The 14135-nt window shown below is 44.2% G+C and overlaps 1 protein-coding gene across 1 annotated transcript in view; it reads left to right on the plus strand.

The window, feature by feature from the left end:
* The window catches only part of atp2c1 (ATPase secretory pathway Ca2+ transporting 1), a 31140-nt gene that overhangs the window by 14664 nt on the left and 2341 nt on the right, over nt 1-14135 (plus strand). The window contains exons 3-26 of the mRNA XM_056380416.1: nt 449-565; nt 1964-2053; nt 2477-2512; nt 2607-2668; nt 2893-3001; nt 3362-3517; nt 3638-3706; nt 3999-4074; nt 4154-4220; nt 4592-4716; nt 5719-5816; nt 6430-6525; nt 6644-6733; nt 7683-7787; nt 8279-8435; nt 8515-8685; nt 9433-9530; nt 10180-10230; nt 10439-10605; nt 11137-11205; nt 11305-11421; nt 11915-12062; nt 13473-13568; nt 13842-13983. Coding sequence (XP_056236391.1) covers nt 449-565; nt 1964-2053; nt 2477-2512; nt 2607-2668; nt 2893-3001; nt 3362-3517; nt 3638-3706; nt 3999-4074; nt 4154-4220; nt 4592-4716; nt 5719-5816; nt 6430-6525; nt 6644-6733; nt 7683-7787; nt 8279-8435; nt 8515-8685; nt 9433-9530; nt 10180-10230; nt 10439-10605; nt 11137-11205; nt 11305-11421; nt 11915-12062; nt 13473-13568; nt 13842-13983 — 2512 coding nt within the window. The remainder of the gene's footprint in view (nt 1-448; nt 566-1963; nt 2054-2476; nt 2513-2606; nt 2669-2892; nt 3002-3361; nt 3518-3637; nt 3707-3998; nt 4075-4153; nt 4221-4591; nt 4717-5718; nt 5817-6429; nt 6526-6643; nt 6734-7682; nt 7788-8278; nt 8436-8514; nt 8686-9432; nt 9531-10179; nt 10231-10438; nt 10606-11136; nt 11206-11304; nt 11422-11914; nt 12063-13472; nt 13569-13841; nt 13984-14135) is intronic.

Genomic DNA, 14135 nt, shown 5'->3' on the forward strand with positions numbered 1-14135 from the left:
AAAATGAATACCTGAATACCTGCCTGAATACTGTTAAGGGATTTGAAAATCAATGTGTTTAATATCTTTTTAATTGGAAGTGGGGAAAAAAAGAAAATGGGTGAAAACAGAAATTCCTCCGGTTGAGAACTGGTTCAATGTGACTCATATTTTTGTGATGGAGAAATTAAAGTTTCATCTTCTTCTGTGTTTTATTTGAAGTGTTGATCCGTAAGATATAAAAACCTTCTCAGTGTAGTTTTACATCTCCTCTCTCAGGCTTCTCTCTGGAGCTCTAGTAACAACAGGTCAGTGAGCCAATCAGAAGAGAGGAGGCTCTGAGCCTCTCTTCTGATTGGCTGACTGATGACAGATTTGGTTCTCTTCATAAAATAAGGTCAGAAGAAGAAGCATTGGAGCCACAATAACATCTGTGTGACGTATATCTGTGTTGTGTTGGGTCTGACAGGCTGACCTGCAGCTGGGTCTGACCCAGGAGGAGGTGAGCCAGAGGAGGGCCTACCATGGCTGGAACGAGTTCGACATCAGTGAGGAGGAGCCGCTATGGAGGAAATACATCTCACAGGTAACATGTCAGTCAGTCTGAGATGGAACCTCATCCAGACGTTCCCGCTTTGAAGGGACAGTTCAGGTTCTCTGACGTGGAGGTGTATGAGTCGGTACATTACCTGCAGTAGATTGTGTTCAGTGGCTCCCAGTTAGGAAAATGTGTGTGATGTTTTGCTGTGGGCGGGGCCACCAGAAAAAAAACCTGTTTTAGACACTGAAACAATCCAACTACCATGTTCCTACGGACAAGCGCAACAAAGGGAGTGCGCTGTATTACACTGCTTTCACTCAGCTGACCTGCGGCTGCGTCCATGTTGTAACAGCTGAAGTATCAGCTGATGAGACTCAGTCCTTCACACGTCCAGCTGCAGCCTGAAGCTCCAGGATGAAACCAACACACTGTTGTTATCTGGGTCCCGATGAAATGTCTGTCCAGACACACACACAATTACGTCCTCTCTGACAGCACACACACACACACACACACACACACACATACACACTCACACATTTTTTTCCAACTGTTGTTTTCATTTAAAATTAGGCCAAATTGTTATATGTGGATCTCGAGAGACAGAGCAAGAGTGACTTTCTCAGGACCTTATCGAGGGAGAAGCTGATGGTTCAGTGATGAGGAAAGTCACTGTCGGCTGGCACATCTGTCGGCATGTCCGCTCATGACGCAGCCACTTCACAAACGTTATTTAGTGAGAACAAACCTTGATTTTGTAACTAGTTGGCTTGTAGGCTATAAACAGTAAGCAACATCTAAAATCACCCTCATTTATAATGAATAAGGAATTATAATGCAGTCTAATAAATGTCAACTGTCTCGTCCAGTACACACGCCACATCGGTCTCTGTGAGAGCTCGTAGGCTAGGTCACATCCATTGAACGACTGTAAACAAAAAAAAAAAAAACCTCTGGCTGTTGATAATAAACAACAACAAAAAATAATCCAATAAACCTCAGAGCGAACAGCGACAGCGGCTCTTGACATGAGAGCAAAACACCGTCTCCAGATGCAGGTGTGTGCCACAGGTGCATCAGGCGGTGCTGCGCGGTCACTAATAGTCATTCAATCTGTAACGTAATCTACCCCCCACCCTGCTTCAGCTCAGACATGTTCTCAGGATGTCTGATGTGAACATTTGACTTCAGCTCAGTCCACAGTGTCTCTAACGGATTCAGGTCTGGGCTCTGACTGGACCACTCCAGGAGGTGGATTTTCTTTGTCTGAAGTCATCGTGTAGTAGATTTACTCTGATGTTCAGGGTCATTGTTCTGCTGCATCACTCAGCTTCTCCTGAGCCTCAGCAGGTGACAGACACCCTGACGTTATCCTGAAGAGACCCTGATAAACGTTAGAATTCATTTTCCCCTCGATGACGTCTTCCTGTCTCTCTGCTTCAGTTCAAAGACCCTCTCATCCTGCTGCTGCTGGCGTCTGCCGTCATCAGCATCCTCATGCACCAGTTTGATGACGCCATCAGCATCACTGTGGTATGTGTTCGTTCAGTCCTCCTCCCTGTGAAAACACTGCAGACACCTGCTGTTCTTCTTCATGTATTAATAGAAGTCTGTCAGAGTTTATATCTGACTATACAACATACATTAAGTTTAATACATGAAACTGTGCATGTAGTTTAACATGGAGGTTCAGGATCAGAAGATTCACAGAGTTCTCTCTCTCTGTCTCTCTCTCTCTGTCTCTCTCTCTCTGTTTCTCTCTCTCTGTCTGTCTCTCTGTCTCTCTCTCTCTCTCTCTCTCTCTCTCTCTATCTGTCTCTCTCTCTCTGTCTCTCTCTCTCTGTCTCTCTCTCTCTGTCTGTCTCTGTCTCTCTCTCTCTGTCTCTCTCTCTCTCTATCTGTCTCTCTCTCTGTCTGTCTCTGTCTCTCTCTCTCTGTCTCTCTCTCTCTCTACAGGCCATCATCATAGTGGTGACAGTAGCCTTTGTCCAGGTGAGTCTGGGATGAGTGTGTCAGTGATTTTAGTCTGTTTATTTTTAATGATCATTGAACAGATGTTTACTGTGTGTGTGTTTCCTGTGTGAAGGAGTATCGCTCAGAAAAGTCTCTGGAGGAGCTCGGGAAACTGATGCCTCCAGAATGTCACTGGTGAGAGTAAAAAAACAAAACTGACTACACAGTTTGATCAAACACAAACAGCGTCAATATGAAGTCAAACAGACGGAGGATGGAGGTCCTGTTGTAGTTGATATTCTGCTTCAAATGTGTGATTAACCAAAGGGTGTAGATCTGAATTATGTGGGGGCGAACACCCCCACCGCCCCACCCCCCCCTCACTGAGGTCACTGATCCAGGTATGTTCTCTGCCTCAGTGTCAGGGCGGGAAACCTGGAGCACCTGCTGGCCAGAGAGCTGGTTCCTGGAGACACCGTCTGTCTGTCGGTGGGAGAGAGAGTCCCAGCTGACCTCCGCCTCTTTGAGGTGCACGCACACACATTCATACACTCATACACTCTCACATACATACACACACTCTCTCTCTCTTTATCTGTACTTTCTTTTCTGTTTTATGTTACTGTCACAGACCTTCATTAATGTTACTTGTAGCTCCAGTGACAGGTGAGTGTTCAGAGCAGGTAACGACTCACCTGGTCTGAGCACAGACACCGTGCTGCTACAGCTCTGACCACAGCAGCCGGTTACAGTCTGAACAGTTAAAGTGAAACCAAACTGGAGGAACTGTTTGCGACAGAGTTTCTGTTTTCAACAAGAACATGTTTCAGCTCCAAAGGGCGATCAGAGACTCAGTAACCTCTCTGTGTCTGCCCCCCACCCTCACAGGCCACCGACCTGTCTGTAGATGAGTCCAGTCTGACGGGGGAGACCACCCCCTGCTCCAAATCCACCTCCCACCAGCCGGCGGCCACCAACGGAGACATCGCGTCCCGCAGCAACATCGCCTTCATGGGGACTCTGGTGCGCTGTGGTAAAGCCAAGGTACCAGCACTAGGACTCAGTGTTTCTTCCATCGTCTGAAGTCCTGACCATATAAAACATACAGTATAATATAACACACAGCAGGTGATCTGTGTGTAAACCTGTTACTCTGCTCCTCAGGGCATCGTCATAGGAACTGGAGAGAACTCTGAGTTTGGGGAGGTGTTCAAGATGATGCAAGCAGAAGAGGTGAGTGAGTTTAATCTGAATATAAGTGAAGCAACAAGCTCACACATCACTAGTCGCCTCTCTCCAATGATCTGGTTTCTGAAACCTCATGTTTGTATATAAGGAGGAGGGGCTTATAATCAATTTTAAATGAATCAGGAAGTCGTGCAGAACAGCTACAACTGGACTGATGGTTCTGGTTCACAGTCGAGCTGCAGAGGTTTGAATGAGCTTGAATGTGTTGTTTCAGCAGCTGGTGGCTAACCCTAACCCCTGTCTCCTGTGTAGTAATGGCTCTGTTGCTTCTGTTCAGGCTCCTAAAACTCCTCTACAGAAGAGCATGGACCTGCTGGGGAAGCAGCTGTCTCTGTACTCCTTCTGCATCATAGGTGAGTCAGTAGTTCATCAGCCGTCACCTGCAGCAGCTCCAGTGTTCAGTCTGACCTGATCCTCCTCCTTGTGTCTCAGGGGTCATCATGCTGGTGGGGTGGCTGCAGGGGAAGAGGATCCTGGACATGTTCACCATCGGTGTCAGGTAGCCGAGGTCCCAATCAGCTGTCTCTGACTGTAACTTACTGATTCTAACTAACTGACCGTTGTCATGTTATAGATGTGACAGCTATGTGTTCAGGTGTGTCGAGTTGAACGACTTTGTGTTGTGCACAGGAAGGACTGACTGATGGAAATATGTAATGTAATATGTATGTAATGTAATGTAAAGAGGCTGACACAGACTTCTGCTTCTGTTCTACAGTCTGTGGTCCATGAAGGTAAACTGGTTTACACACTGGGGGAAAAAGGAAGAGGGGCAGATAGGAATGGATGTCACATGTTCTGGATGGATGGTTTAAATAATTAAGGTGATCATCATCTTCACTCTGGTTGCTTGTTGATTGTTTCCTTCAGTCTGGCCGTAGCTGCCATCCCTGAGGGTCTGCCCATCGTGGTGACGGTGACGCTGGCGCTTGGCGTGATGCGCATGGTGAAGAAAAGAGCCATCGTCAAGAAGCTGCCCATCGTAGAAACTCTGGGTACATTACTCACAGCACACCACAGTATCCAGTCCCTGCTGAAAGTTGCGATGTTGGGATCGCAAAAATTAACGCAAACCCAAACTATCCCCATGAATTCTGCGCAACCTTCCATTCTTGTCTAATCACTGCAACTTTTCCACAAATTTGATCAAAAATGATCAAAGTTTCCCTCGAGTTGAACCAATCAGACCAGTCCCTGATCAAAACCTTGATGATGTCACCAAACTTACTTCCTTGTTTGTGGTGTTAAAGCATGTTGTGAAGCCGCAGACACGTGTGACATGAACGTCTCACATTCACCAACAAACATCCCTGTAAAAGACGTGTGAAGACGTTCACCATGTTTTACATGAAAGGGTTAAATAGTTCTGTAACTCTGCAACACTGTGGTGGAGCCACAGGTGTAGAGCTGGAGCCACAGGTGTAGAGCTACCGGAGCCTCCGGGACCACGCTCCACTACTTTTATTCTCAAGAGGAAATAAAACATCTACAGTCACCTGATCACGTTGATGTTTATCTACATTTGAAGAAGCTGAAGATCCGATCATCAATAAAGAGTCTGTCATGAAGAGAGCTGATAAAAACACACGGTCAGAGTCATATCGACATTTAAGGCGTATTGATCAATTCCTAATCATCAATCACGCATCAAGTAACACCGAAGAAAAACATTCCACCTTAAACGATCACTCACTGGAACAAGTTGCCTTCCATGTTTAATACAAGGTAAATACAGTTTTTGCAATTTTTTATTTTCTCCCACAGTTTCATTTAAAAAAATCTTTAAGAAAAGCTGCGGTGAAATCAGGTATTTTAGCTGCAACAACATCCTGTCCCTCAACAGCTGATGTGGTTTTAGTTTTTCTGTTTGCTCTCTGAAGATTTGTTTATTTTGTGTGTGTGTGTGTGTATCTGTGTGTGTATCTGTGTGTGTATGTGTGTGTATATCTGTGTGTGTATGTATGTGTTGACATTCCTCTGGTTGTCTCCTCCCTCAGGCTGCTGTAACGTGATCTGTTCAGACAAGACAGGAACTCTGACCAAGAACGAGATGACAGTCACTCAGCTGTTCACATCAGACGGACTCCACGCTGAGGTGTGTGTGTGTGTGTGTGTGTGTGTGTGTGTGTGTGTGTGTGTGTGTGTGTGTGTGTGTGTGTGTGTGTGTGTGTGTGTGTGTGTGTGTGTGTGTGTGTGTGCGTGTGCGTGTGCGCGTGTGCGTGTGCGTGTGTGTGTGTGTTGAGTCGTTGTGCTGTTAGTAAAGCAACATTAACACCTCCCTCACTGTTGCTGCTGTAATGCGGCGTCTGCACCTGACCGAGGTTCACTCCGTTTCCTGCAGCCCACAGAGACCAGACCGACCCACTTCCTCGGTCCTGAAGTCTCAGCTGCCGGACTGGAGAAGTGGGTCAGGTGACTGAGGACCAGCACACTGGTCAGGGGTTAGTTTTCAGCACTGACGGAAGATGAAAACTGTAAATTTAATTCACATTAAAGGAGCTGAAAATAGATGAAAGTCAAGTAGAATCTACTTTTTCTTTACTGTACAGGACCTTGAACATGTGATTCTCTATGAGAGGAGAATCACTTCTGTGGTGAACAGAGTGATTCTTCTTGTTTTTCACTGACTGGCTTGGCGGGCTCTTGTTTGACTCGTCGTCTGCTCAGTGAGCGTCGTGTTGTTTATGACTCATGGCGTTGTCTTGCAGGTAACGGGCGTCGGCTACAACAGAGCAGGAGAAGTTTTCCTGGACGGAGAAATTATCCACGGCTTCTCCTGCCCTTCTATAAGTAAGATCGTGGAGGTGAGTTCACTGAAGGGAAACGTGTTTTCACACTGGACAAAATATCTGTGAAATAAAAGGAAGGAAAGGAAACGTTTGCTGCTGGAGGAGAAGAGATTAATCCGTGCCTGTGTCGTAGGTCGGCTGTGTGTGCAACGACTCAGTGATCAGGAACCACAATCTGCTGGGACGACCGACGGAGGGAGCGCTGATCGCCCTCGCCATGAAGGTAAAAACACTCCGACCGATACTTCACATTCACACACGTACAGTAAACGAAGATATGGCGATATGGAATTATGGCAAAATCTCACACAACTGGTTAATATTTTAATATTTGATCTGACTATGGATGAACAGGGATGTGACCTGACTCTATTCTGAGTGGAGGAGGTGATTCTAGTTTTCTTTAGCTTTGTCTTAATGTGAAGGTTAAATTTCAGTCCTTGATGACACGAGGATTCCTGTCGTGGTTTATTGTATCAGTTGTTCTTTCATCAAGTAAACTTTTTAGTCTTTAACTGGTAGATCTTATATATCTGGTTCATGTGAAGAGAAGCTGTGAGTCTCCCACAGCGACCAGTCAGAGATTACAAGCTCTCAACACAGAATTTATTTCTGTTTGAGCTGCATTTACTTCATTACATCAAACGTCACTTTGATATAAATCAGGCTGTTGTTGGTGATAGACACTTACACACGTGTGTTGATATCTGTAATCATGTCTCTGTGTAGTTACTTAGTGTTTCCATGGACACCAAAAAACACAACTAGGGTGTCTTGTAATCATCCATCTGGTAACTGCAGCATCCACCCGTCTCTCTACAGCGTCGACTGTCACATGATCTCATGTCAGTTAAACACTTCAGTCTTTTCTCCTCAAGCACACATTAAACCTGTCGGCTGCAGACTCTCGTTTATCGTCCGTGTGTTTCTTCTTCATGTGTTTTCATGAGTGAAATGCATTTCAACAACAAGGAGACTCCAGCTGTGACGTGAACATGAGGTGTCTCTGTCTGGTCCAGCTGTGTCTCTGGTCCAGCTGTGTCTGGTCCAGCTGTGTCTCTGGTCCAGCTGTGTCTCTGATCCAGCTGTGTCTCTGGTCCAGCTGTGTCTCTGGTCCAGCTGTGTCTCTGGTCCAGCTGTGTCTCTGATCCAGCTGTGCCCGTGTCTTGTAGATGGGCCTGGAGGGTGTGCAGAAGGAGTACGTCCGTCTGGAGGAGCATCCCTTCACGTCGGAGCAGAAGTGGATGGCTGTTCGCTGTGTTCACCGCACCCAGCAGGTCTGTACACCCCCACATGATAAACAGTCTGAGCTTGGGGGGTGGGGTGGGGGGTGTAAGTAGCAGAGCAGAAATAAAACATTATGCAGAAAGATCTGACGGGAAGAGAAAAGATGATAAAATCTGTGAAAACAATGATTAGGGATAAAACATTCTAAATAAAAACAGCTTTGTAAGAAGAGCCCGCTCACCCTCAGTCACAAACCTTGACCTTGTGGGTGGGGGTCGGATCTGCAGATCTCAGTTGGACAGTAAACATGTCAACAAATCAGAGATGTAACTGGGGGCGGAGCCATTTAAGGCCTTAAAATGGAGATCCAATAAAAAACAGTTCAACACGTTGATGATAGTGAACAGCTGAGATCATAGAACCTAATAAATGTGTTTACATCATAAATGTAAAAATGATCATTAAGAAGTAAAAACTTTTTACAGTTTGTTTTTGTTCTGTGGTGTGTTGATGTGAGTCTGATTGTACCCGTCCCCCCCAGGACAAGGCTGGCGTTTACTTCATGAAGGGAGCGTACGAGCAGGTGATTCGCTTCTGCAGCTCCTACAACAGCAGAGGAGCCGCACTCCCCCTCAGCCACCAGCAGAGGGAGCTGTACCAGCAGCAGATCAGTTACATGGGCACTGCGGGGCTGAGAGGTAACAGCTCACTGCGCTCTCAGTGACATCACAGACGCTCGCTTCAGCTCTGACACATCATCTCTGCTCCTCCCTTCAGTGCTGGCCTTCGCCTCCGGCTCAGAGATGGGGAAGCTGACCTTCCTGGGTCTGGTGGGCATCATCGACCCCCCCAGGTCAGGGGTCAAAGAGGCCGTGGCCACGCTCATCAACTCCGGAGTCGCCATCAAGATGATCACAGGAGACTCCCAGGAGACGGCGGTGTCTATAGGTCAGAGAGGAGCCTCGCTCTTGATAGATTATAGATTTTATCAACAGGCTTCATTAGCTGGGAGGAGGAGTGGTCATGTGACTGTTCACTTTGATCTCAGTTTCTACTGGTCTGGTCAGAAAAGACGCTGCATGTGGATTTTTTTAACTTCCATACATGATAACTGAACAACAGAACAAAACACAACTTCAATACAACAACATTTTCACAATAACAATATTATTAGTAACGTTTAGACCAAACTTAAACTGTTCAGCAAAACTTAACATTATTGTTTGGATGTATCTGGTGACGTGAGGAAAAACCTGTTTCCCAAATAGTAATGATCAGAATAATCAACACTCTCCAGTACTTCTGATCAGAATCAAGTTTCACACACAAGGAATTAGTTTTTGCCTTTTGATTCTTGACAATAAACATAGTCAGAAGAAAAGATAGAAAGTTCAATTTTATAGAACTTGTATCAATTAAATACCAATATTTGATAAATAATAAAGAGTCCACTGTTAGTTTTGAATATAAAATGTCAAATTCTAGATATTCATGAAACATGTGACAGAACATCTGTGTCTGTTTCCTGGTTTAATCTAAGAAACTTTTACTTTGACTTTGTAACCACAATATGTAACACACACAAACAGAAGGCAGATTTCTGATGACTGATGTTTTCAGAATCAATATAAGATGATTATTTTTTATTATTTTGAATGTCTTTTAACCTTCAGTCTGTTTCCTGTGTCTCTGCAGCCAGTCGTCTGGGGCTCTACTCTAAAGGCTGTCAGTGTTTGTCTGGAGAAGAGGTGGATCAGCTCGACCTGCAGCAGCTCTCACACATCGTCCCCAGAGTGAGAGAACACACACACACACACACACACACACACACACACACACACACACACACACACACACACACACACACACACACACACAGATCCATTAGAAGTGTCTCCAGGATATTTAAATTGCACCTTAACTGATTCTGACCCTGGATGATGATTGTCATAAAGATGTTTGGTTGATCTTGACAGAATCAAATGTGTGGATGTTTCCTCAGTGTTTTGGTTTCACAGCTTCAAACAGGCAGCAGGAACTCAGAGTATTTACAGTCAGATGTGTGAAAAAAACACAACAACATGACTCAAAACAACTGATGTAGTTTCCACATTGTGAGTGTATCAGTCCTGAAGATCAGTGGAACTTTATTCAGTTTATCTCAAACCTCCAATAAAAATAGGTTTCTGAAAATAACCAGTTGCTGTGAGACGTCTGATTCACTTTGATTCTCTCTCTCTCTCTTTGTCTGTGTGTGTCTCTCTCTCTGTCTCTCTCTCTGTCTCTCTCTCTGTCTCTCTCTGTCTGTCTCTCTCTCTCTGTCTCTGTCTGTCTCTCTCTCTGTCTCTCTCTCTCTGTCTGTCTGTCTCTCTCTCTCTGTCTCTCTCTCTCTCTCTGTCTGTCTCTCTCTCTGTCTCTTTGTCTCTCTCTCTCTCTCTGCAGATAGCAGTGTTTTATCGAGCCAGTCCCAGACACAAGCTGAAGATTGTGAAGGTGAGTACGATGAACTGTAGTATTAGTATTATTATGAGTATAATTATTAGTATTATTAGTATTTTATATACCAGCTGTTTGGTTAACAGAAAGAAACAAAACACAGATGGAAGAAGTAAAAACTGTTGAATATTAGGGTTAGGGTTAGGTTTCCATGGCAACATGAATGCAAGGACATCTGGGGATGATGCTCCGTGTCGTTGTTCAGTCTCTCCAGAACATCGGTGCCGTGGTGGCCATGACGGGTGACGGCGTGAACGACGCCGTGGCTCTGAAAGCCGCTGACATCGGCGTGGCGATGGGCCAGACGGGCACCGACGTCTGCAAAGAGGCGGCTGACATGATCCTGGTGGACGACGACTTCCAGACCATCATGTGAGTCAAACACTGATGGGGCGGGGTCTCTCTGGTCTCTGGTCAGTGAAAATCAAAGTGTGAAAAGAGAGAACAGAAACGGCACCTCCTCCTTTCAATCAGCCAATCAGCATGTAAATAACTTTCAGATAGAAAACTGAGGCTGATGTTCACAGCTGCTCTGCTAATGAAGCTAATCAGTGCTGAAACAAGACTCATCAACTCAATAAGTTAATCAGGTTTTTAATCAAGTAACTCATTCATAAGGTAATGAGAATACTTGAATATTTAAATAAATGAAAATGCCCATCCCCAGTAGAAATCCTGATTATAAAACCACGTCCAAATAAAACCAGGACGAAGATGTTGATGTAAATTTTCCTTTAAATCTAAATTATTAAAATTATTATCAAAATTTAAATCTTTCATGTATTTAAAAATCAAACTGACAGATATATATTTACACTGGTAAAAACAATCTAAATAATATCCTTTATTTGAACAGACAAGCTGGTTTACATGAGAGTATAAAGTTTGCTGTTTGTTCTCCAGGTCGGCCATTGAGGAGGGAAAAGGAATTTATAACAACATCAAGAACTTTGTTCGCTTCCAGCTGAGCACGTGAGTGGACGGTCTCTGTGATGTGTGTTGTCCTAGTGATGTTGGTGTCCAGTCTGTCTCACTGTCTCTCCACCTCTGTCTCCCTCTGCTGGGCTCCAGGAGTATCGCAGCACTGACACTCATCTCCCTGGCGACGCTGATGAACTTCCCCAACCCGCTGAACGCCATGCAGATCCTGTGGATCAACATCATCATGGACGGACCCCCGGCTCAAAGGTACAGGGGCATCATGGGAACTGTAGTGCAAAACAGACAGATAAGTTAAAAAACAAAACCAGCTGAACTGAACTGCAGTGTATTTAAAGTGGTCGATTTTCAGGCTGAGGAAATAACAGAATAAAAAATGATTATTATTCTATCAGATTTTAATTCTAGGCCGTGTAGAAAGTGATGCTTAATGTGATCAGTTTCATGTCAGCTGGTGCCAATTTCATTGAAAACATTTTAATCAGAGTGAAGGCAGTTGAATTTATCATTGGTTTTAATTTTTTAAGGAATGTTCTTGAAATAAAACATATAGAAAAAATAACGGAACATCAATAAATAAATAAATAAAATCCAAAAAAGCAAATGATTTAAAAAAGCGTCTCTGTGGGTGTCAATATTTCTACTAATGACTTTAATATTTCTAAAATCCTGACTCCTGCATTAGATTTAAGATTTTACACATGAAAGATTCAGGTGTGTGACAGTGAGTGTTGTGTTTTAGTTTGGGGGTGGAGCCTGTCGACCGGGACGTGATCCGAAAACCTCCTCGTAACGTGAGAGACAGCATCATCACCCGCAGTCTGATCATCAAGGTCCTGGTGTCGGCTCTCATCATCGTCTGTGGGACTCTGTTCGTCTTCTGGAGGGAGGTGGGTCACGTCTGTTTGTCTGTAGAAAACACGTCTGTGTTTTTCTTTCATTGACATGTGATTGAAAAGTCGACAAAGAAGAACAGGAAGTCAAGTCAATTTTTATTTGTATAGCACCAATTCACAACATAAGTTATCTCAAGGCTCTTTCCAAGCAGAGCAGGTTGAGACCTTCTCTTTATAATATTATTTACAGAGACACAACAGTTCCCACCAAGAGCAGCATTAGACGACAGACGCAAGGAAAGACTTCCTTTTAACCTCGAGCAGAACCGGACTCAGTAATAACAATATTAATAATAGTGACAGTAGCAGCAGTGACAGTGATAGTCATTTAGTGGCAACTGTAATGCTCCTACTGATAACAATAGTAATGGCAGCTAATAACATTAATAACTATCATTATTAATTATAGTAATTTTAGCAGGTTGAGCAGCAGGTGTTAAACAGGATCATGAGGCAGTGGCTGGTTTACAGCTGCAGGTCCAGACTCTGCAGCTCTGGAGGAGGGAGGAGCTGCAGGGAGGAACAGGGAGGAGAAGGAGAAGGGAGAGAGAGAGGCACACAGCCGAGGCGCCTCATGTGCTTGAGGGAAAAAGAAAACGGTTTGAACGATGCATCGACATTCAGAAAGTTTACAGGGATCTGGTCGGCATGACAACCTGGACTATACTGTACTGAGTAGGAGGAAGAGAAGCAGAAACTGTTCTGTAGATGAATCTTGATGTGACGGTTTGCTGTATATCCTGAGTTTTCATATTTATACACAGCTCCAGCTTAAAGAAATTTACAGTTTAATGTCTTTGTTCTTTTGAAATTAAAGCAAAGATAAAAATGAAATCACAGAACGTCTTTGTGAAACTGAATCTGAATGTCTCGGTCTGTCCCAGGAAGATTATGTCTAGGCTACAACTGGTTTGGTTTTACTTGACATTACATTGTTCACTTGGAGGACGTAACAGGACAAATCGCTTGCTCACTGCGGACTTTTAACCTCCTAAGACCCGAACTCTTGAATGGCGTGCATTTTTAATTTCTCTTTGCTATTTAGGCTGATTGGGACCTGAGAAAAATGATGTCCACATATGAGGACATTAGTTTTAAATTTCGATTACTGAGTATAATAACCTCATATGTGGTCACCAGGCCTTTGTTGAGAAAAAGTTAGTATTGTGGTCTAGAGAACCCAAAATGTGAGGTCCACATATGTGACGCCAGGACAGCACACTCAGCACAGCAGACCACACCCCACAAAGTTCCTGAACCTTTGGAAAGTACAACCCCCCCGACCAAAAACTTTTTTTTGGGGGTAGATCAATTACCCCGGGAACAATATTTAGACCCTGGTTCCTGGAAACAGCTCAGTCACCTGTCTGGACTTGAATGTGTTTGTTGTTGTTTGTGCTTCAGTTGCAGGACAACGTGATCACTCCTCGAGACACCACCATGACCTTCACCTGCTTCGTCTTCTTCGACATGTTCAACGCTCTGAGCTCTCGCTCTCAGGTGAACTTCTTCTTCTTTCTGCTGCAGCAGCCTGAGAGAAAGTTTAAACAGTTTGTCAGACAACAGACAAGTTAAACAGAAAACCAGTAATAAGTCCTTAAGTTATTGATTATATGTTCAATTTATAGAACTGTTATATTTATGACAATTATATTTCTATTACTGTTATATTTATGACTGTTATATTTTAAAATATATACTCAAAAATATGAAATATAAAAAGATTGTAAATAAAGAGACGTGTGTGTGACTGATGTTAATGTTGCCTCTCAGACTCGGATGGTCCATGAGATGGGCCTGTGCAGTAACAAGACGTTCTGTTACGCCGTCCTGGCGTCCATCATGGGTCAGCTCCTCGTCATCTACTTCCCTCCACTGCAGAACGTCTTCCAGACAGAGAGCCTCAGCATCTTTGGTAAGAGAAAACCTGCTCAACATCAACAGCTGGAAACAGCTGGAAATGAAACTGGAGGCATGTTAAACAGCTGCAGTTTGTTAGGAGGAAGAGCGTTGTACCTCGCCATGTGTGCTGACATATCTCGTGTGTGTGTGTGTGTGTGTGAACCG

Source organism: Seriola aureovittata, chromosome 7, assembly GCF_021018895.1.
Source record: "Seriola aureovittata isolate HTS-2021-v1 ecotype China chromosome 7, ASM2101889v1, whole genome shotgun sequence".
Taxonomy (NCBI): Eukaryota; Metazoa; Chordata; class Actinopteri; order Carangiformes; family Carangidae; genus Seriola; species Seriola aureovittata.